This window comes from Arvicola amphibius, chromosome 9 (assembly GCF_903992535.2).
Source record: "Arvicola amphibius chromosome 9, mArvAmp1.2, whole genome shotgun sequence".
NCBI classification, from domain to species: domain Eukaryota; kingdom Metazoa; phylum Chordata; class Mammalia; order Rodentia; family Cricetidae; genus Arvicola; species Arvicola amphibius.
In genome coordinates, this window is record NC_052055.2 from 26351814 (window position 1) to 26376349 (window position 24536).

The 24536-nt window shown below is 40.3% G+C and overlaps 1 protein-coding gene across 1 annotated transcript in view; it reads right to left on the reverse strand.

The window, feature by feature from the left end:
• The window catches only part of Dnaaf11 (dynein axonemal assembly factor 11), a 94406-nt gene that overhangs the window by 4716 nt on the left and 65154 nt on the right, over positions 1-24536 (reverse strand). The window contains exon 11 of the mRNA XM_038343498.1: positions 5240-5325. Coding sequence (XP_038199426.1) covers positions 5240-5325 — 86 coding nt within the window. The remainder of the gene's footprint in view (positions 1-5239; positions 5326-24536) is intronic.

The following is a 24536-nucleotide window of genomic DNA, read 5'->3' on the forward strand; positions in this document are numbered from 1 at the left end:
GATTACAGAGAGGCTTCTGCCCTGACACCTTGATTGCCAAGCTGATGAGCTTCCCATAAAACCACCAACCTCCAGACAGACTGTTATCAAGGGCAATTAAACACACTACATAAATGTTGCAGTATTGTATTCCATTCCATTCTTAGCCTTTTGGGACATTTAGAAGTGAGGGCTTGGTATATAGCTGCCAGAACTCATCATATAACTCAGACTGGTCTTTTTTAATTAATTAATTTAAAAAACCTTATCTTTTCTCATTTTACATATCAATCTCAGTTTCCACTCCCTCTCCTTCTTCTGCTCCTTCCACCTTCCCCTCTCACCCCACCTCCATCCACTCTTCAGAGAAGGTAAGGCTTCCCATGGGAAGTCACCAAAGTCTTTCACATCACTTTGAGGCAGGATCAAGGCCTTCCCTACAATATCTAGGCTGAGCAATGTATCTCTCCAAATAGAATGGGTTCCAAAAAGCCAGTACAAGCAGTGGTGATAAATCCTCATCCCACTGCCAGTGACCACACAGTCTGTCCCAGCCATACACTGTTACCCACACTCAAAGGGCCTAGTTTGGTCCTATGCTGGCTCTTCACTGTCAGGCCAGAGTTAGTGAGCTCCCATTAGCTCAGGTAAGCTGTTTCAGTGAGCATCCTCATCAGGGTCTTGATCCCTTTGCTCATATTATCGCTCCTCCCTCTCTTTGAATTTTGAGAGCTCAACCCAGTGTTCTGCTGTGGATCTCTGCATCTGGGTCCTTTCACATTCTAGGCTATGATGTGATGGCTTACAACGTCTATAATTCCAGTTCTATAGGATCCAGCACTCCCTGCTGGCTTCTGCAGCCACCTGGTATGTAAGCAGTACAGTCACATGCTTTCAGGCAAAGCTCTCATATACATAAAATAAACATAAATCTTTAAACAGTATGAAACAGTGGGAGACATTACAATTTTTAGTCATAGCATTCCAGCCCTAGCCCAGGAAAACCCATGCAAAATGCATTTAGTCTAACTTCAAGAGTCTCTCGATAGTCGTCTGGTGATTTGTGGCTATAACCTCAACCATGTGGGAGGCTAAGACATGTGGGTCCCAAATTCAAGGTCTGTCATGAGTTGAAGGCTAAACAGGACAACTTAGTGAGACTCTTTTACAGACCAAGAGTAGAAAAGGGGGTTATGGATATAACACCATGACAACCTAGAATGTGAAAGGCCCTGGATTCCATCACCAAAGTCTTAACAGCCTAGTAATATCCACAAGCCTCATTTCATACATTCTTTCTACTGATACTCTAGGAAATACCTCCATAGTGAACCCCTGTAAAACATCCAGTTATAGTTTTTGTTATACAAGAGCACAGAGCAAATGTTTCATTCCAAAAGGGAGGAACTTGAGTGTGGGAAGGACGGATGGAATCAAAGCAAGACTGAAGCAGAACAGAAAAGCAAGAATGGAATCTCAGAGTTCCATGACTGCATGTGTGGTGTGAGTGCCAAGAGACTGCACAGCTCTCTCAATGGCTCCCATGTTCATGACGTCTCCACTGCAATTTCAGCTTGACTCTCATAGCTTTACATATAGAGCCCCCAAGGACTTTTGACATGGAATTTGACCCTGCTCCATACAGTCAGGTTTTGTCACAAGAACCACCTTCCCGGTACAAACTTTCAGAGGTAACAACTTTTGAACCACTGGGAACTAAGTACACAATAAAAACAGCTTAAGGTAGCAAGGACTTATTTTGACTCACAGTTTCAGTCTACCATGATGAAGAAGACATGCTGGAGGAGATTAGGTCACGGCTGAAGGACATGTGACAGAGGATGCTCACCTCATGGCAGAACAGAAAGCAGAGGATGACAGAAGCTGGTGACAGGAATTACCTGTAAAGGCCTACCCCTAAAACATACCTCTGTCAATTAGGACCTACCTCCTAAAAGTTCCACCAAACATAGGTCACAGGGAATCTAAAGAGACATTTTAGATTCAGGCCATTATCTCTCTTTTATTTAATATTATATTGCAGTCTTTCACTATATAGCAAGGCATGAAATAAAATGATATTTGTGAAAAAAGTAAGCACTTTTTGCAGATATAAAGACTCTAAAAGGAACCCACAGGTAATAAAAGGCAGATATAGAAAAATATTAGTACTATTGTCAGGTATACATAAATATAAAAGTGGATTCCTTGGTAGTGCTAACTGTACAAGAGCGCAACCACACTATGTGTCAAGGAGTTTCAGAATGTCAAGTGGCTAAGAAGTCAATTTGATGTTGACTATATTTTCCCACAAAAAGAACAGATTTCAGCTCTACCTATCAATAGTAGTCAATAATAGAATGAATTTATAATAGTATAGAAGTATTACACCCCTAAAATAAATAAAACATGGGTATACTTACTGAAAAAAATACAAAAATTTGTAAAGTGCTAATGCTCAAAGGACTAATCTCCCCAACTGAATCATATGCACAATTCTAAACATAGCTCCCGAAAGTGTGGGGTTGGGGAGAGATGGGAGAGAGAGAGAGAGAGAGAGAGAGAGAGAGAGAGAGAGAGAGAGAGAGAGAGAGAGAGAGAGAGAGAGAGAGAGAGAGGCAGATAGAGTTAGCATGTGCTGTTGTTTCACCCTTAAGTTTCAGGAGCTAGGCCCTCCTTCTGAGGTCATCAAGCATGCTGCCTTTAAAAGTAACGCAGGAGTGCTGGACTCCTTGGACTTGCTCATTCTCAGATCAGATACTTACATAAAGACTGAACTTGAGCTCTGATTTTTTTTTTGTCTAGCTCCAACTGGTGATGTGGCTGCTCCTTACACATATGTCTCAGATGCATGTGTCTACACACCTAGGAGGTCTTTACCAGACTGTCCTTGAACTTCCAAAACTTAGAGACATAAACCTCATTTGGTTATAAAGTTAGCATGTTTCTGGTTTTTCAATGTAGTATTTGAAAAAAGGACAGATACAATTTGCATATAAAACCAGACAAGTTGATTCTAAAATTAATGTGGGCTTCTAAAGACACAAGAATAGCCAAATCCTCTTCAAGAAGGTGAGACGACCTTTTCTTTAAGTTATAAGGACTTATTATAAAGCTATGGAAATCAAGGAAGAATCCAGACCTTCACATTCAGATGCATGATTTGTGACACAGGGGTCTTGGTGACCAACATTTTTAGAGCCAGTTAAACATGAAAACAAATCACTCCTTAAACAAAACTCACTTCCTGATAGAGAACACCTAAACACGAAAAGCAAGACAACAAAATTCTAGAACAGGATAAGATTCTGAGAATAAGGCAAAGAAAGCATCAGCCATAAAACTCTTGCTAACTTCAACTCAGGATGCTATGTCATGATTACACTATACAACACAAAGGCTAATCCCAAAATGTCACAGTTCTGGATCCATCTCTCACTCATTTTGTGATATTGGGTAAATTCAACTTCTGTGCATCTCAGTAAGAAAGGCTTTTTTTTTCAGGCCATGCTATTTTGATGATGAAAGATGGTTTGTTTTGTCTAGGGTCTCAGCAACTGCATCATAAATATTTTCACTTTTGAGGACCCTACGTGTTTCCCTTTGCATCACAGTATGAAGAGCCACATTCATTCACCAGGTGCTCCTCTCCAGCCATGATGGATAAACCAGTCTTTCTTCTTCCTCCACTGGCTCCATCTGCTCAGCTTGAGAAGCAGACTGATCCAATTAGGAGAAAATGAAGGCCTCTTCCAGTCTTCCCAGATTCCTATTGCATTGCTACCCTCTTCTCCAAAGACCAACAAGCAACCCAAACTCAATCCCCATGCACACCTTTAATAGACAACGTTAGTTAATGGAGTTGCCCAGCCCAGAAGCAGTGTACTCAAAGAAGGGCTAAAGTGTGCCCTGCAGTTTTCCAGGGAAGAGGGAGCTCCACAGACAGCCTCCACATGAGCCCTGGGTGTGGGGTTGGGAGGTGAGCTTTCTCTACAATGAAACCAAGAAAGAAATGCTTTGTAGATGCACTGTGCTAAGATGACTCCAACTGCAAAATCTAATCATAGCAATGACAGTCTTCCTGAGGTCTGATAACGACCTCCAAACTACAGTGGTTTGCCTTCCTATCCTGCAATCCCTTGCAAATTAGCTAAGATTATTTACTTGGCTTGAGGGTGTTGGGGTTAATTATGAGTCTAATATTCACATAAGTCGTGATAGCTAAGGATCTTGAATCTGTAGCAAAATTCACTAGGTTAAGAAATACAAATGACTTTCCAAGGTTAAAACAGCAAACTGGTTTTCAGGAGAAATTCATTCCATACCTGTTGTTCAAGCAATTTCTACAAAACCTCAATGGTCACCTTTGGCTATACACATGGCTGAGGCTTTATAATGCAGAACACAAATACAGCGCTTGTGCAGGTATTTTTATGATGTGATCTAGAATATACATTTGTAGCACAGAGATAAATTTGCCTTAGTCCAAAATAGATTTTGCCATCTGGATGTTAAGAGTCTGGAAGTCATGAGAAGTAGGCTAGCTGAAGGAACTGGGGCCTTATCCAGAGCCTGGGAACCAGGAGAGCTTAGCACAAATTGACTTCCATGCTGGCATATTTAGAGGAGATTGGCTTTGCCTGAAGCTTTCCAGGAGACAGGGCCAGGATCTTGGGGAAGCAGATTCTAACACAGTGGAATACTGGAAATGAGTAAATATTCTCTTGAGAAAGTGAGAGTTCTGCTGAAAAATGCATCTAGGAAGAGGCTGTAGATAACTTATGGTCAGGACACTGAGAGGAGGGCAGTAATAGAGGCTCTTATATTTACGGAACCTAGAAGGTCGGGTGACAAGGGAATCGCACAGGGATGTGATAAAAGCAGTATTACGAACATGAACTGGTTCAACATGCTCCATGGCCTTTGGGACACTCAAATCCCCCTTGAAAAGTGGGGTTTGCACAGACTAATGTGGGTACAAAGCAAGGGTTCAGTAAATATCAACAGTCATGGTGAATATTATCAGTATTACTACAATTTTCACAAGCAGTTGAGACGTGCATGGACACAGGTTGGAGTTTGGAAGATCAAGAACCCTATAAATGAGGAGTCTGGGGAGTTGGAATAAACATGAACATGCATAGTCCGAGCATTGTCAAACACTAAATGCTTACGATCCTTCTGGAAGCCGCATACTAGTCACTGTGTGATAATGAAGAGAAAGAAGTCATAGAGGCAACGACAATCAGGGATATGATACCTGTGGTTCACTTGCTCTCTGCTGCTGTCCAGGCTGCTTTTCACAAACGTGGGTGTTCGCTGACCTCCTGTGATCACTTCTCCTACCTAAAATAAAAACATGACATGTGTAAAGTGGTTCATTTTCCTTGATATATGTGAATTTTTTTTAAAAAAAAAACTATAAAGCATCTGAATTTTTCTCTGTACATATTCCATAGAGGAATCTTAGTTTAAGCCTCTTAAACACAATAGTCTTGGAAAGCCTCAAGCTATCGAAAGATTGCCAAAGCCAAGCATGCAGATTTGGTGAATTAATTTATTGAACAAATGTATTTTATCTGAAAGCCAGCAACACGCCAGCCACTTAAGGGAAGTGTTCGGGATGGATGCTGATTTGAGAAGACTTTGCCTATGTAGTGTTCCCAATGAACATACTGACAAAGAAAGCATCCTACACTGGAGCTCTTCCTATTCCAAGTTAGACCTCTTGTTTCCATTTTGAAATTAGGAGGGGAACAGATTGTGCTCTCAAAGGTCTTTCTGGGTCTGAGAATTCTGTAATTCCATTACTTTCTTTAAACTAGATAAGTTCAGTGCTAAGCATGTTGCAATCTTAATAAACAAAGCTGACTAATTCCATTCATCCAACAAAGACTATTCAAAGGTGAAGAGAGGTCACCTAATTTGTGCCCTCAATAACTGTCCAAGCTCTCCCAGTGGAGCAGGAAGAGGGCACACTGCTCCATATCATAACCCAGCTGTACAATAAGCCTAAACTTACCCTTATTATTTGTTGCACCCTTTAATTATGACTCCAACATAATTCCTGATACAGGGATTTCCTGTAGGCAGACAAAGGTATCTAAAAACCCTCTCATTGTATTGCTTGGGTCTGGTGACCAATTCAGGCCCATTTGCCTTTTCTGTTCAAATGTCATGGAGGGATATAGTCCCTTGTGCCCTCATCATTTCCTCCTCCTTGTGAGAGGAGGATACATTCCTGAACACATCTGCACAGGAGGAACAGTCAATTGTTTTTAAAGTTGACATGTGATGTGGGATTTCCCTCCGTATGCTGTGAATACCATTGGTTAATAAAGAAACTGCTTTGGGCCTATAGCAGAGCTATAGGGGAACATAGCTAGGTGGGGAAAACTAAACTGAATGCTGGGAGAAAAAAGGAAGAGTCAGAGAGAAGCCATGTAGCCCCACTGGAGACAGATGTGCTGAAACTTTGCTGGTAGGTTAAGTAGGCTCATGGTGATGCACAGATTAATGGAGATGGGCTAAATTAAGATGAAAGAGTTAGAAAATAAGAATCTAGAGCTAATGGGCCAAGCAATGATTTAAATAATATAGTTTCTGTGTGATTACTTTGGGAGTCTGGGTGGCCAGGAACAAACAAGTGGCCTTCCTTACTACAGACATGAACCTGCCATTCTCTTCTGTCCTATCCGAGACTTGGTGTGTTACACAGCTGTGACCCACAGTCCTATGATGGATTAAGGAAAATTCTTAGGCTTGGATTTACAGGGTCATCTGCTGGCACAGCCAAGCATGCTGGACTCACATTTGCATTTGGGAAGGGAGTTGGTGGCCTGGTTTAGCAATATCCCCAAGTTTGTCCACCTGAATGCATAACCAAATTCACACATAGGAAAATATTCTTTGCCATTTGACTAAGGAATTTGTTATGCATGCTCCACAGAGCTCAACGAAGGATGGGTTAGGCCTGCATCACTGCTCAGCTTCTCCCACCTCCCACCCCTGATGCCTTCTCTCCCTTCTCAAGAGTTGATGCTTGGGCACTCCTTGATGTTTTGCAATTCATCTACACCTTAGAATCTGCTTTAGGAGGCACAGCGGCAACTTAACATCTTTTTATTATTTAAATGCTTTAATCATTTTAAACAACACCATTGAGAGTTAAAATGCATTACAGTATCAGCCTTGTTGTGGGGGCAGTACACATTTTATATTGCTTCCCATTGTAAACACACCAACAAGAATGAGAACCTATGCATAATTAGAGCCTTAAAATGTCTACTTCTAACACTGTTATTTGTCACATATTAGGCACAAAGATTCTCTGTGTTTCTGGAAATGCAAATAGAGTCACAAATTTGGAACTTTTCTTCACAGGGAATTTGCTGTGCAGCAGAATCTGAATGTGCTTCTTATTTTTAAAAGATATTTTCAGCATGGTTTGTTTCTAAGGGTCTTTTAATTTTGAAAGTTACAGGGCATCAAAACATCAGCAGTGATAAAAAATACGAACATTGGCATTCTTATAACATAGGAGTCTGTCACCACCAACACTCACAGCAACCACGGGGAGCCCCTGATAGGACCTAACTTGTTGGTGTGAAGGGCTATAGGCTCAGAGTGACAAGGCTTGGAAGTTGTGTCATTAGATTTCTCGATTTCCCATGGTCCTGTAGTTTGGGGCTGTGCTTCCTGTAGGTAGCAATGCTCATTATCAGTATCTTATTCGTTGTGCCATGTATGTTTTATGGATGACTAATGGAAAAGTTGTAAGGACCAAAATAATAAATTAGATAATGTGAGACTAACAGTTTCCTGAACCCGCAGAGAGAAATGTAATTAACTCCTCAAAAATTCAATTCTGGGACAGGCACTGAGATACAAATTAACATTTTAATGATGTTGCATTGTTTTAAGCCTCGGAGGTTTTCTCTGGGGAGCTGGTGCAGAATACAGACGCAGTGACAGGGCTCAATTGTCCACAGAATGCTCAAATCCTGCCTAAGGCTTTTCTGACCACTGACTTTCCAAACTTTGCTTGGCTAATAGCCTGAGTGGGGGGGTCTCATTACTTCCTGAGCCAGTGCCTGCACTCAGAGGGTCTATATGGATATTAATAAAATGTATATGGTTGCATTACTTACAGTAAATGGCACGCACTCCCAGACTGTGGCTGTAGAGCATCTGCGAAAGCAGGCCTGAGCTCTTGATTCCCATTTTTGACAGTGAATCACAGGAACTGCCAATCTGACTATTCTGATGCTTAGGAGAGTAATTAAATATGGCTCAAATCAATACTTACTTATATGACTCTAAATAAATACGGGTGAACAATCACCATTTTAGATGAAAGCTTGCTTGGAAATTAGAAGAAAAATGAAATATAATTAATGATATTTACTGAGAAAAGTATACAATCACCTGTGGTTGAACACACTGATAATGACCTCTGAGTCACCAATAGTGTTGCCTTAAGGAAAGAAGTCACAGCACTTACCCTTGGTGTCATTAATCAAGTTCAAGCCCAAATTTGAATTCTCTACTATATTTTTCCCTGTGTCTTCTGTCCTCCCTCACAAAGGGCTTTACTCTGTACTTATTGAACGTCACAAGGGAGGGGGCGAGAGTTACTTTACAGTTTTACTGGTGAGCAAATCACTGACACTAACTGACCCAGATAACAAAAGTATTATAAACATCATTGCTTATCAAACAATATCCAAATGTCTTCTTCCACATTCGTGGTGGATAGTCATGTTATGATTGGTTTCAAACTCTATCCTTGCTGTTTTCAGCAAGTGATTGTCATAACATGCCTGCATTACTCTGGGTCAAGAGCATAGAAGGATACATAATTCAATATTAAAACTTTGTTTTGGCTTAGGTTGTAAAGTTGACTACTTGGGAAATCCAAAGTAAGCATACTTGACTGTTATACATTGTTCTCTAAACTGCAGGTTAAACACACAGGCTGAGTGTGCCCAATACAACTGCTAGTCTTAAACTTAAGTGACCTTAAGGTGTATTATTAACTCAGCTGTGAGTTTCAGCAAAATGCCAGCCTCTTAGAAAGTAAGAGATATATTTATCACAAAGCATTGCCACACTTTACTGTTTCTTATAAATTTAGCTCTGCATCTTAAATATAATATGCGTGAAAATCACAATAAATTCCTTTTGGAGACTTTGCTTTTTCCCACAGTTTCCAATGTTACCTCCATTAGGTTTGCTTCACTGAGCCCCTACACTGGGTTAAGCACCAGACCAAGGGACAGATTGAGACGGGATGACAGGAAACAACCTCTGGGCATTTCACAAGGGAAAAAGACACATCCAACTGAAATTCCTGGAGACATGGAACTGACAGACAGCTGTATGGCCAGAACTCTAAGAAAACTTATTAAAGAAAATGGTATTTCATAATGGAAAGAACAAGCCTGAATTTTCCAGAATACAGAAATGAGAATGTTCTGGGAAGAGAAAAAAGGCATGATCAGCTGGATGGTGGTAGCACATAACTTTACTCCCAGCACTTGGGAGGCAGAGGCAGGTGGATCTCTGTGAGTTCAAGGCCAGCCTGGTCTACAAAAACTAGTTCCCAGGACAGGCTCCAAAGCTACAGAGAAACCCTGTCTCAAAAAACAATATACAAACGAACAAACCAAGCATGATCAAAGGCAGGAAAGTAAATGGACGCGTAAAGCACATGTCATTGCCCATCACACCTGGGGATAAGACTGCAGACCTGGGAAGCATGTGTGCTGTCTTCCTGTGAGGTGTTCAGACTTCTCCCATGAGACCGTGGGAGCTTTGTGGTGCTTTACTTGCTTGTTCGTGTCAGCTCATGAGGAATGTTTAAGCTCACTTCCTCATTCACTTAGGCCAAGTGTGGGAGCAACCACCACACCTGTAAATTCTCTCAAATTTAATCTGCTTTATAAGGTAATAGTGTGTATGAAAATTATATTTCCTGACAGAATTCACTCTCTCTCAGTTTCAACATTTACCTCCATTAAAACATCTCAATGAAAAGTGTACTCGAAGCCTTTCAATATGTAAGTAATTGTTGATTTTCATCTCTCTGTGCTTTGTCATGAGAGCAGAGCCCCCCACACACTAGACCAGTATTCTACTACTCTACGTTATATCTCCTGCCCTTGCTGGTACTGTGTGAGATGCTAATTGACCTGCCCTGTGTTTCTCAGACATTTAAGTATTATTGCTGTGACAAAGTTTGTCGCCTCCTTTTAGAGTCTGCAGAGAGCAGCCTGGAGTCCAGATGTTTTCTAGGTGATTCTTTTTTTTGAGACAAGGTTTCTCTGTAGCTTTGGTGCCTGTTCTGGAACTAGTTCTTGTAGGCCAGGCTGACCTCGAACTCACAGAGATCCGCCTGCCTCTGACCCCTGAGTGCTGGGATTTAAAGGCGTGCACCACCACTGCCCAGCTTCTAGGTGATTCTTATGTGCTGGCAAATTTGGAATTTTGTCTTGGTTGACTGCATAGCATTCAATCTTTTCTGAGTGCTGTTGGTGGAGGTTGTGGTGTATTGTGTAAGTGTTTGTGTGTGTGGTGCCGGGGGACTAGCGTTCTGCATGCAGAGAAAATGTTCTACCACTGAACTATGCCTCATAACTCCATATTCACTTACATAATCTACATTTAAGTAAGGTGGACAGCATTCTAGGAATTATGTAGGATCTGGAATAACATGAAGCTATGGATGAGCAATAACAACTCTCTAATATTCCATTATGTGATATACTGTTCTATAATGAGCTGTTTGTAGAAACTTAAGCTATTTCACAATTTCTTATTTATTTATTTATTATGTATACAATGTTCTGTTTGTGTGGATGCCTGCAGGCCAGAAGAGGGCGCCAGACCTCATTGCAGATGGTTGTGAGCCACCATGTGGTTGCTAGGAATTGAACTCAGGACCTTTGGAAGGAGCAGGCAATGCTCTTAACCGTTGAGCCATCTCTCCAGCCCCTATTTCACAATTTCTTATAATTACATCATGGTATCTACCCATTACATAAATTTGTACCATTGATTTATTTTTCTATAGAGTCCAAAAGTATAAAAATGAAGTCATAGCATACATCTTAAGACTTGATATATGGTGACAGTTTTTATTTCCAGAAAGATTAGATCACTTCCTATTCCTCCTGCAGTTTATGAGAGCATCTTCCATTGTAGCCTCACGGGCATCACATTTTTAAAACGTTCCTGATAGAAAGTTGGCAGTGGTGTTTGCTTCTGAAAAAGAAGGTTGCTGAGGACAATGGGAAGATGGTTTGCCATGCACTGTGTAGACTTCTTAATACTCAACCAATTTATTCTGTAGAACATATTTTATGTAAATAAGCATAAAACTTAAAAGTTTGTAATTAGATAAATAGGCATAGAGCTTTTGTTATAAAGTATAACATTTTTGATGCATGGATATTACCTCACTTGATCTTTTGTGCATGTTTTTCCTGCCAGTGGAGCATCAACTTTAGAAAAACTGAATACTAAGATGTTTATTTATTTAGTGTATGTCTTATCCCCACTAAATGCAAATGCCATACAGAAAAAAATATCTGTGCTGGGCATCACTAGGACTTCAGTAATTTTATTAACTATTGAATAGGATTTAAACAAACAATAAATACTGAAGTTTTAAATATAACTTTTAAATCTTAATAAAAACTATAGAATGTGGCCTCTATTTTAGTTTTGGGAAATATGTCTCTAGAGAGAAATAAAGTGGGTATTTAACTATATTTCTGTATTAAAATAATATCAACTATTAAATTTATATGAAATTTATTCTGATGTATGTTGTTAAATAGGATGATGTTAACTATCTTTGTGGTGAGGGGAGGGACTGCTCAATGGTTATGAGCACTGTCTGTTCTCTAGAGAATGACTGTTTGGTTTCTCACAGCCACATGGAGAGACTCACAACTGCCTGTAACCCTAGCTCCAGTGGATTAGATTTTATCTTCTGGCCACCACAAGAACTGCACACATGTGGCATACACATACAACACACATGCACATAGATAAAAAGTTTTAGAAATCTTTTAAAAGATGACAAACAGATGGTTTCTGGTTGTTCCAACTTGCCAGTGAAGTAGACATACCTCTTGTTTTAGGGAGCTTGTGGTCTAGTGGAAGGGGAAAAGCCCACGGGCAGGATTAGGACCGTGTAATCCAGGCACAGGCTACCAGTACCATGTGCCAAGAGACTCTCTGATGGCTCGGGGTCAATTCCCACCAGTATCATTTGAGCTAGAAAATAATTATAAGTTGAAAATTACGGATATGCCTTCCAAAGAGAGGGAAAACCTGTGTGAAATGCTCTAGGCTGCACAGACCTGAAGCAAGAGTACTGGCAGAGGTGAGGGTGAGAGCTGAGCTTACAGACCTAACCTGAAAGCTTATGAACTACCGCTACAGTTGGAATCTTAGGCTACAGGTGAGAAGGAGACACTCAATAGGCTTTAGGACAGGAAAGCGCTATCATAAAGTTGGTGATTTGAGAGGCTTGCTGAACAGCACAGTAGATATGCATGGAAAGAATACCTGGAGAAAGCAATACCACTCCTAAGAATTTTGTAAGAATAAGATTTAAGATAAGATGATAGTGGTAAAGAGAAATCAGAGTGGGATATAAAAGTGGCAGACCCGGCAGGCTAGAACATGGAGAGGAAGGGCAGAGGGAGATGATAACAGAGAATGACTAGGAAAAGGGATTAGGGAGGTATATTAAGAATGGAAGGGAAATGAGCTCATATTTTAACTGAAAATCCTGACATACATATTCAAGATAGCAGGCAAAACGTACCTTAAACCAATATATCAAGTAGGATCAGACAGAAAAAAGTAAAAGGAGAGGATACAGGACTGAGGAAGGAACCAGAAGAACGATAAAGATGAAAGCAATAGGTCAATAAAGTAGTGCATGAGCACAACGATGATCAGGGAAACAGGAGGGGAGACGGTAGCACAGGACTTCACAGAGCTATAGAAAGAGCTTGGGAAAGGAGATGCACCCCAAAGAAGCTCATGCAGTGGAAGGATTCAACAGATTACAATAGATCTACCGAACTTGTAAAAGCAATGTTTTTATAGTATGACATGCAGACATACATATATACATACACACATACATATACACATATGTGCAGACACACATACATACACAATACAATTATACACACATAAATACACATATACATACATACATACATACACACATACATACATTATTTAAAGGTATTAAAGACAAACAGTAGAAAGCAGAAACTAGAGGGTAGTTGGTCTATAGTGCGGGGCAGGAGTAGCAACCAGCAAGAGGCAAGTTCATATGAAGTTTTCCTACAAGGCTCTTCCTGAGCTGGATAAGGAAGTTGGATAAGGAAGCTGGAGCTCAAGAAAAAGAATGTACTCCTGCTGGCCTGGTGAGTCAAAAGCTGGAATATCAGCTAAAAAGAGTAAAAAAGAGTCCACAGAAAGGGACTTCAAGTTAAGCATGTAAATGCTTCTTAAGTCCTCATCTGGTCACACGCAATGTAGAGATTGCAAGGCACACGGCAAAATGCAAGGACCCAAAGAAAACTGAGAAGAGACTTTAGCTCAAACCAAGTTCAGAAGTGGTACACAGTTTAACAAAATGCTACCAAAAAGGTAAAATGTGACATCTGTACCACAGGCCTTCAAGGTTCAGGGAACATTGTAAAGAAAGGGCACAAAGATCTACGTGCCGGAAGTTAGAGAGGACAGCTACAGAATGGTGTATTCTGGGTATGACCAAACGACTCCAAGTGTGAATGCAACAGCTGTGGCTGCCTGCAGAAAATCAACCCACTCAACACTCCCGCATGAAGTGGGGAGAGCTCACCAGCTACCATCCTGAAGAGCAATTGACAAATGATGGCTCCTAGGGAGGGGAGAGTCTGCTGTCAGGTCAGCCATCCACTGGCCCCTCGCCTGTGAACTGGACTTGATTTGGGAGCAAGGTGGTAACGGGGTGGGAGGTAGGGTGCGACTCTTAGAGTGAAAGGTGAATATAATATAGTCAAAATACTTTGCATGCAAAGAGGTGTTTATGGGAAGGGGATAGAGAGAGCGAGAGAAATGATGTAATTATGTTATAATCTCAAAAGTAAAATAAAGGGGGTTTAAATAAAAGAGTGAATACAATTATATTTAAAAGCAAAGACTATTAACACTCCATATCCAGAGAGAGCATCCGTCAAAGGCCAGGATATGTGGCCGTGCTGAAAGCACTAATTCTGCCTTTGACCTACTGCTAGAAACACCTGGGAAACAGCAAAGACAAACGAAATGGCTGTTAAGGAATGGTGTCTAACAGACAAGAACTGTAATCTACAAGAGTAAGGAGGCACACGAACCGAGCCCTATGGTACAGCTTTTTTGGATACACCTTAAAATGGAAAATAAATAAACTTCTAAGCATATACAAACTAACATTTTAAAAGAAGGGAAAAGATTGACTTTCTTAAATAAGAAATCCTCAACAAAATTTGACAAAAGAAGACTACCTCTAGTAATTAAAAATGATGAGTGTTTCTAGTAACTGAGAACCTTTGTTAAGGCCAACATATTTTTAATCACTTTTATTTCTATATATACTAGTGTGTTGTCTTGGTTAGGTTATATTGAGGTGGCCCCATTCCCTGGAGACTATCCTAGATTGTGTTAGGATGGAGAAAGCAAGCTGGGCAAAAGCATGCATGCAGCATTGCTCCCTGATCCTGAGTACAGATGCCATGTGACCGCTTGATTGAGTCCTTCTCCACAATGATGAGCTATTACCTGGAAATGTGAGATAAAGAATGCCCTTTCTCTTTAAGATGCCTTTAACTTAATCAAAATAATCTCCCATGGACATACCCAAGAGGCCTGTTTCCCAGGTGATTCTAACTTTTGCCCAGTTGAAATTTATCACTAGCCATCTCAGGGACCAACTGCTTTTACAGAGGGCTCAAAGAAACTTGAAGAGGAAAGGAAAGCCCGGTGGTGCTAGAACTGCAGATTCCTACAAGGAACTGTCTCATGCCATACAGAAAATCAACTTGAAATAGGTCATATATCTAAGGGTAAAAGCACAAATGGAAAAGATTCTGGAACAGCTAAAAATGTCATGAACAACAATGGGGGAGCAATCACTCAAATGGAAATAAAACATAAAAACTATATGCTAACAGCAATCCATTAAAGTTGCTTTTATAAGGGTATTTCATTCATCACAGGAACTGGAAAAGTGGCCTCATAGGTAAAGGCCTGCGTTTAGCCTTTTTATTTTGTACACTTATCTGTTTATCTCATGCCGCACTAAGATGGCCTGACTCCACACTGAAGCTGGAAAGCTATAACTCTTCCAACCTTGCTGCTTTTATAACTATTCTGGTCATTCTTTATATTTTCATACATGTGAGGACCAGAACATCAGTTTCCACACCAGAGCCTTGTTGGGATGCTGCTAGAAATGCACTGAGTCTGCAGGTAAGCCTGGGAAGAACCAGCTCTTAATAAGATGACATTTGTCCATGGTCATGGGACTTCTATTCATTAAGTATTTAAAAATTTATCTCTGCATAAAAACCAGGACTCTTTCATAGTGTTATAATTACATTGCTCAAAATAAACCAAGCAATAGGTGTGAGAAAGGTGACTGTATTAGTCATCTTACCCTTATTGTGACAAAAATACCCACATCAAACAACTTATTAAGTAATAAAGGTTTATTTTGGCCTCAGAGGTTTCAATCCATTGTCACTTGTTCTGATTGTTTTGGAACTGAGATGGCATAGTAGGCCATAAAAGTAACATGTGGCAGAAAAGCCTGTTCTGAAGGCAGCTGAGAAGATGGGGAGGGGACCAGAGCAGGGAAAAGAGAGAAGAGGAGGGGGGAAGAGAATGGAAGGGAGAGTAAAGAAAAAAATGTTGGGGTCCCAGTATTCTAAATAGCACCCCTATGACCTGAGTTACTCAGCAAACCCTTACCTCAAAGTTACTCCAGGTTTGAAACGATGCTTCAAACACCTGATCCTTGGAGGGTCATTTAAATTATAGCAATGACAGAGAACATGCCATAGTATTAGCAAAAGTGATTGTGAAATGGCAACATTTGAATTAAGACCCGATTATGTGTTCCCAGAAATGAGGGGAATGGTGTCTCGAATGATGTGGAATTCCCCTCTGTATGCTATGAATATCACTGATTAGTAAAGAAACTGCTCTGGACCTACAGCAAGGTAGAACTTGGGCAGAGAAAACTGAGATGAATGCTGGGAGAAAGGAGGCACAGTCATAAAGAAGCCATGTAGCCCTACCGGAGACAGACGCCGAAACTTTACCTGGTAAGCCACTGCCATATGGCGATACACAGATTAATAGAAATGAGTTAAATTAAGATGTAAGATTTAACTGATAAGAAACTAGAGCTAATAGGCCAATCAGTGATTTAATGAATATAGTTTCTGTGTGATTATTTCAGGGCTGAGTAGCCAGGAACTAACAAGTGGGTTCTTACAACACTGGAATATATAATAAAGAGGGGAAAGTGAGAGGTGTCAGAAACATAGGCCAAAGCTGATCAAAGCTGAACTGCAACAAGGAATATAAACATTATTCTATGTGCTATAGAAGTCATGGGAGGGAGGGGGCTCTGGCAAAAGAATACTAATGCCTTTAATGGGGAACTTGAACTTCTCTCCAAAGAAAGAATTGAATATGGGAAAGAGCAGTGGGAAGGCCTAGGGGTAGTCTGATTGAGAGCTGACACTAGGTTTAACAGAAGTGATAGATGTTAGCATCAACCAAACAAGCAAGTGACACATACCTCCTACTGTGTGACTTGATCACTTGGGCACAGGCTTGTGCACCTTCCAAGAGTGGTATGACTCTGGCAGAAGTGGGTACATTGGACAAACTATGGGTGGATCAAAGATGAACATGCAAGGTCTGTGCTGGCCATTAGTTAGTGGACCTTGTCACTTGGCAGGTGCACATAGAATATCCTTTATTCTAGTGTCTGCAATGCTTGCAATATTTATGCCTGTAGCATTCCAAGTAGCAATGGACTAAATTTTACTTCCTTTGTCATTCAATAACACACTGGAGCAGCATTTCTATTTCCTCAAATTTATGTGCTGGTTTCTCTGGATTTTATATTTAGTTTTATTTTGTTAACTATTAAATGGAATATCTATATATTTTTCCTTTGGGAATGAAAATAAAAAATTTCCCAAGGTTTTGTTTACTCTGAAGCTATATTCTATAAACCCATTAATATCTTATAAGAAGCCATTTAGCCTTCTGGCAAGGGATGTTTGCTATATTATTCAGATTCTAAATCTCACATCTTGTTGATCATATCCATGAAAGAAAGAACGGTGTGTGTGTCTTCTAGTACAATTGGTTCTATTGATATTTCTAAATCTTATGGTTTGTACACTATTAATGAGCAGCGTAATATGGAAGGACCTTTGGAAGCCATCTCTATGCTCCCTTTGGAATAGGAACACCAGAGTGCTTCAGTTGCTTTTCTTACTGCTTGTATAAAGTAGCCTGCAAAAGCAACTCAACAAAGAAAGGGTTTATATGAGTGCACAGTCTGGGGGTGCGATCTATCCTATCATGGAAGGCACAGCAGAGAAAGCAGCTGCAGCTGTGGTAGTGAGAGCATGAAGGAGCTGGCCACACCTTGGTCACAGGAAGCAGAGATGAAGACTTTCTCACAGCCGGTGTCCACTCTTTTTCTTTTTGATTCAACCCACGACCCCTACCCAGGGGTTAGTGCCACCTGCATTCATGGTGGGTCTTCTCTCCTGAGTTAGACCTCTTTGAAAACGTCCTGACAGGCATTCCCAGAGATATGTCTCCTGGGTGATTCTAAACCCAGTCAAGAGGAGAAGGAACATCAAGTGCCACGAAGAGAAAGACTCTGGGTGCAAACAGTGCTATTTTGCTTTAAGTTCCGTCAACTGATAAGAATTTAGTTGTAGTGACTCCAGTTTTGCTTAGATGCACCAAGTAGAGCTTCTTGTGTCCTTTAGACACAAGGAGGTAAGGTAGATGTCAACTGACTGCCTCTCTGTCACCTGCTTACCAATATTCCCCTGCTTCTTAATGTTTCTCTGTACCTTTCACAGTTTTTAATGCCACTTAACTGTACTGGGCTTTGTTTGCAATCAATTTCTGTAATGCTTTGTAATTTATATGTTTTAATTAAAATTTGCTTACTTTTCCTGACCTGTTTATATTCAGTATCAGCATGAATAAGTGCAATAAAAGCATCTGGGGTAATATAAAAGGAAAGTATTTACATTTGTTCTTCTTTGCTACAATTTTTCCACTTCATGTTTTAACCTAAGTCCCCTGAATCACAGGGCTTTCTCATAATGTCATCTTTACTATTTCTACAAGGGAAAGTAGTCACTTTGGGGTGGTTTTGTAACACAACTTATTCCAAACAACTGCCACTATTTATATAAGCCACGGAATGCACTGGAGAGATGGCAATTGCTCAGCGGCAGAGCTTGAGTGAGTGAGGATGGAGGGAGTGAAGTGAGAAAATAGAATCACTCCCCAGGCCTTCGCCTCAAGGAATTATGGGAGAAAGGATGTATTGCAGCCTCCATGTAACTCTCCGTGAGGACAGCCTGGGGAAAATCTAAGTCTGTGTGAGACCGCTGTTTCCTCTGCATGTCTAACAATGCATTATAAGTACCTAGCACATAGCAGATGATAATTAAAATTTCTGGAATGAATGACAGAATAAACAAATGCCTACAGGCTAAAGCTAACAGCAAAGACCTCTAGAGACACCTGTTCCTTCCTGTTATGTCTATGAATGGAGGAGAGGAGGTCCTGCTGATGTTGGGTATAATGAGAAAGGGTTAGAATTTGGGAAGCCCCAAGAGTCCTCGTGTGTTATGAGGGGATGATAGCTATGGACCGAAGAGGGAGGGGACAGGAAGGAGCAGCTGAGGGACACAGATCCCGACTCTTTACTCTTCCACAGTAATTCACATAGAGCGTAGTCTACACCACAAGCTTAACAAATGTCGGTTGGATTTAATAAATATTTAAATGGATAATTAATAATTCATCAGTTTAAACTTTTTCAGAATTGTGCAGACAGCACTCTGTTGCTGAGTTCTAGCACCTTGCTTCTACATCTGGAAAGATGAACGTGATAAATTATCCCCTCATTTGATATTAATAACTTTCATATCAGTTATTTATGGTGACTGCTTGTCTTCCGTCGATCATCATTTGGCTTAAGTGCACACATTTAACATCCTTACCCATGCCTGGTAAATAATTTCTAGAATGCTTCCATATATTTTTTTCTGCACAAAACTTCCAAACTGTCTACATCCTTTAGATATGAACCTGCCTTGACATAAGGCAATTATGTTACTTGGGAATTGGGGTGAGTTGAATCACATTGTATTAATAGCACTTAGTAATGAGACCCAGCCATGTAATTAAAATAGATTACTATTTTCTAACAATCCTTCTGTCAACTGCAGAATTTTTTCACATGTAAACAGTTCATCTTATTACATAATTTCTGGTATTTATAGTAATTATACATATATATATATATATAAAATTCTCTTGTACAGCATTTAGGTTCTGACTTCTAAAAAGATGTATTATTCACATTAAACCATGGAAATAAAATTTTCTGTTCATGCCTTGGCACTAAGTGTTTATATATATGTATGTATAAACCTCCCCTAGACATATATGATATTCATATGTATACATATATATGTGATATTTTGATTTCATACTTTTAAAGGAATTTGTGGTTTTATTTTTATCTTTCCTTTTGCATCTTTCTAGATACTTTGTTTCTTAAAATGCCACTTGAAATAGTAAAAAGAGTTGCAAAGTTGGTTATTAAAATGAAATTATAAATGTACTATATGTCAGTAATAAGTCTGCTTTCTTAAAATCTGAGGATTAGGAATCTATATCAAGTCTACCCACCAAGAGAGTCACACACAGCAAACCTTCATAAATATTTTCTGAACATATGAAGTTATGATTACTATATATCATATATCATTTGTAATAAAGTAATGCACTCGTTATGACATTTCTATACAAGACAATTAAATTTGTATTTACCTACCCATCACCCTCTTTTTGCATTTATATAATTATGCATTAATTTATATATGTAATAATAACAAAGAAAAAGAGGACATGAAGGGGGTTGAGTCTGGGGTATGGGAGAAGTTGGAGGAAAGAGAGTGATGTGAATGATGTAATTATGTTTTATTATTTAAAACTGCAAAAAAGCAAAAATAACTTGGCAGAGAATAAGAAGAAATTATAGACATGAGCCATCATGCCTAGCTTGAGTATTAGATTGAAATCAATTTTGTCTATATTGTAGTATACTTGCCACTTTTATTTATTAACAAATATATTAATATCTGAGAAAATGTGGTGTGTATTTTTTCAAGACAGGGCTCCTCTTTAGCTTTGGGACCTGTCCCAGAACTTACTCTGTAAACTAGGTTGGACTCAAATGCACAGAGATCTTCCTGCCTCTGCCTACCGGGTGCTGGAATTAAAAGCGTGTGCTACTACTGCCCAGAGGAAATGTGTTCTTACTTAATCAAACATTTATATACAATATATAAAAGGCTTTGTTTGGATTTTATCACCTCTTATCTATCCTCATTGTCGCATCACCATTACATCCTCGGATTAATGGCTTTTTACTTAAATTTTTTCTCATAGCCTATATTTTGATCATATTCTTCCTCTCTGCCAACTCTTCCTATATCCACACCATCTCCTTACCCACCCAACCTCAGGTTCTGTCCTCTCTCTCTCTCTCTCTCTCTCTCTCTCTCTCTCTGTCTCCCTCTCTCCCTCTCTCTTTCAACATAAATCATAAATAAATCACAATACAAAAATAAAATCAAACAAATCAAAACCAATCAACCATACAAAAACCAGTAAGACAAAAAATAGCAAACCACACCAAACAAAAGTAAGAAGCATGCACACATACACATACACAGAGGGAGAGAGAGAGAAAAAAAGAGAAAGAAACACACACACACACAAAAGCCTGGAACCTATTTTATCTTGGCCACCCCTGAGCCTGATGCCTGCCCTGAAGAAAGACTGATATACCTAGTAACTCTCCAATGGAGAAAAATGGTTTTTTCGCTTTCCTAACAGGTGTAAATTACAAATAGCTTCATGGTCAGGGGTGGGATTTTGTCCCTTCTCAGCGCTGGGATTTCCCCTGGTTTAAACCTATGCAGGTCTTGAGCCTGCTGTCACAGTCTCTGTGAGGTCCTGCAGATCAGCCCTGTTGTGTCTGGAAGTCACTGTTCCTTTGGAATCATCTACTACTTCTGGCTTTTACAATTATTCTGCCTGCCCTTCTCCATAGATCCCTGAGTCTGGGGGAGTTAATAAAGACATTCCATTTAGGACTGAGCACTCCAGAGCCTCCCACTCTCTGTACATTGTCCAGTTGTGGGTCTCTGTTAATCACCATCCACTTAAGGAAGAAGCTTCTCTGATGAGGACTGAGCAAGTAGGACTGCCCTCTAAACAAAATATTTTATATTCCGATTTCCGTAACTGGGTTCTGAATGATAAGAAAAAACATATAATTTACCACTTCTCCAAGGAGAACAAGATCTCTTTTTCTATTTAAAGCAAGTCATTAATTCACAATATTAGAAACTATGGAAATTACCACTGGCATATTAAAATCTTTGAACAGATTAAAAAGTACTTGCACAAATCAAACATTTCTTAAGTATATTCTGTCTCAGGTCAGTGTGTAAATGCAGCAAGGAAAAGTTCAATTTTGAGAATGATCAGAAGAGCATGTAAAATGAGGGCATACAGCTCTGACCAAAGCTGCCCACCCCATTGTCTCAGGGAAAATGTTAGAAATGCTGTGACGTGAAGTGATGTGTGTTATATGATATATATTATACATGTATGTATGTATGTGTACATACACACACATACACACATATATATCACTATTCTTAGTTATATAAGACAGCAATATGCTGTCTGAAAAGTAGAGCAAATGTTACCATCACTAGGTTCCTTTCAATTCTTTCTTCTAGGCAAATGTAATCTCTCTGACTGTTCCCCATAGACGATCGTTAATGCACTGCAGGCTTAGATGAAAGGAGGGCTTTACTAAGTTAGAATGAGCACCAAGAATGATGGTGTTTCCAAAGAAAACATCAGAGATAGTCTGAATGGGAAAAGTCTCTCTCTTCAACTCTAAAAATTCATGGTTATCATCGCCATGCATTCTTCACTCATTCATTCATTAAACATTTATGGAGGTATCTGCTATGATCTGGCCAACTTTCTAGATCTTGGGAATTGAATACTGCATACAACTCACAATCCTTTGCGCTCATGAACTTACATTACAGTGGGAGAGGGAGTGGAAGGAAACAAATACTGGACCTCCAGAACACAGGAGTGCTGTGGAGACCAGGAAAGCAACAACAATGAGAAAAATCTGGGGCGGGCCAGGAGGTTGGGAAAGCAGCATTCAATATTGGTGTTTAAAGGAAATAGTGAGATTAAGGGAAGGCTTTAAAGAGTAAACAAGCCCTTGGGGGACCTGGAAGGAATGGAGATGAACAAGTAAAAGGCCGTGTAATTTGTTACTATTCTTGCTGCTGTAATGGGATTTGGCAGAAACAACCTAAAAAAGAAAAAATTATCTTGTCACACAGCATCAGAGGGAGCTGGTTGGTTGTGATGGGGAAAGAAAGTGTGGGGGTACAAGTGGTCCCATCCACATGGCAGTGTGAGTGCTTGGTGGTGGGTCGTCACACAGCATGGACAGGAGGGCAAAGAATTCAGGCTGGAACTAGAATTCGCTACCAACTTCAAAGGTGCACCCCCAGTTATCCACTTCCTCTAGCCAGGCCCTGCTTTCTAAAACATGAACTGGGGATGGCAGGGGTGGTGGTTAAGATTTGCACACTCATCGTGTCTGAGAACAGCCTGCCCTGAGGAACAGCTACATGGGGCCAGAAAATGTTGTTGGAATTGTGCTGTGGTCAACAGCAGGAAACGATGCTTATGAGGAGTCTGGGAGGCACAGACAAGGAGAGAGACCCCAGACACAGACTCAGCACAAAGCCTGTGATAGATGTATGCAAGGCATGTGACAGGCAAACATTTAAGTCTCGTGATAGGTGGCACTGAAAGCCTTCCATGTGCAAAGCCGTTATTCTTAGATATATAGAGTCTGTCTCTTCAACTTGTGGGGTTAGTCCAAGAGGCCTCTTCATGTTGCAAAGTTAAGTACAATAAAGGTTCTCCTAAAAGATTCTGGGTAGTCACCTGGTTGTTCTGGGACAGTCAATAGACTATCTATCCTGAGGAGAAAAGGAACAAGGTCCTAATCTTATTTCCACATGGAGGTCTCCTTAGCTTCAGAGATGTGCTGGGTTAAAGAGGAACCAAGGCTCATCTGAAGGCCACCACAGATGCCAAAAAAGGGGATGTTGGCAAGAGAATGCTTTGAAGGTAGAGATGGCCAGAATCTGCATGGGGGACAGCACCAGCAGGGGTTAAAGAGGGCCAGGTGTGTGAGTGCTGACGTCCATGCTGCTGCTTTTAAGCCTCTCCCAGGTTGTCATGGGCTTTTCTGGATGCTACATGGTTTTAACACAGCAGGGAACCAGGGAACAGGTACCTCCGACTCTCACTGGGAAAGCCGTGCCAGTCCTTTCTGACTGTAGAGTTTCCAGATGTCCCGAGAAAGGAAGGCTAGCCAGATCCTGGTCCAGAGCTACTGCCTTAAATATCACAGGGCACCCTAGTCTTGTGGTCTCTTCTTCTCTCATCTTTCCCACCTGAGAGCAACTTCTGTATCACCCTGAGGGTCTCCTCTGCAATGGAGGCCTATCTTTCTCCCGAACTCTGATAAACCTTGTTCCCAGGCATCTCCTCTCCCTCCAGCCTCCTTTACACTGGGCTTTGTGTTGGGCTTTACATTCTTTATATGGAAAGTTAAGCACATGAAATCTTTAGTGTTGGGCTGTGCTTTGATCTGATTACTCCGCTCCTTTTTTTTTTTTTTTTTTTTTTTTTTTTTTTATCTCCATGGAAGATTTCTTAAATTTCTCTTTGAGATCAATGCAATAAAGAAAGACATAGCGATCAAAAGAAAGAAAATATCATTTATGCTTTCCTAAAAACTATTGGTTTAGTTGTGTCTGATGAAAGATCAAGAGACTACAAAACCATTTTTTTTTCTTTTTGTAATAAGGGTTGCTGCCACTTTCCCCTCAAGTGGAATGAGGCTGCTGAGCTAATAATGACAAGGTTCCACTTTGGTAAGTGTGTCTGAGGAATAAACACAAAACTGAGAAACTGGTATCTTTTTTGAGCCCGAAAACTCCTGGGACGGAGTTTCTTGTCAGTTGGTACTTCTTTGTGGGCAGGAGAGGCTATGTGGAAAATTGAGGGCTGGGCACAAAAGGAAAGGACCACTT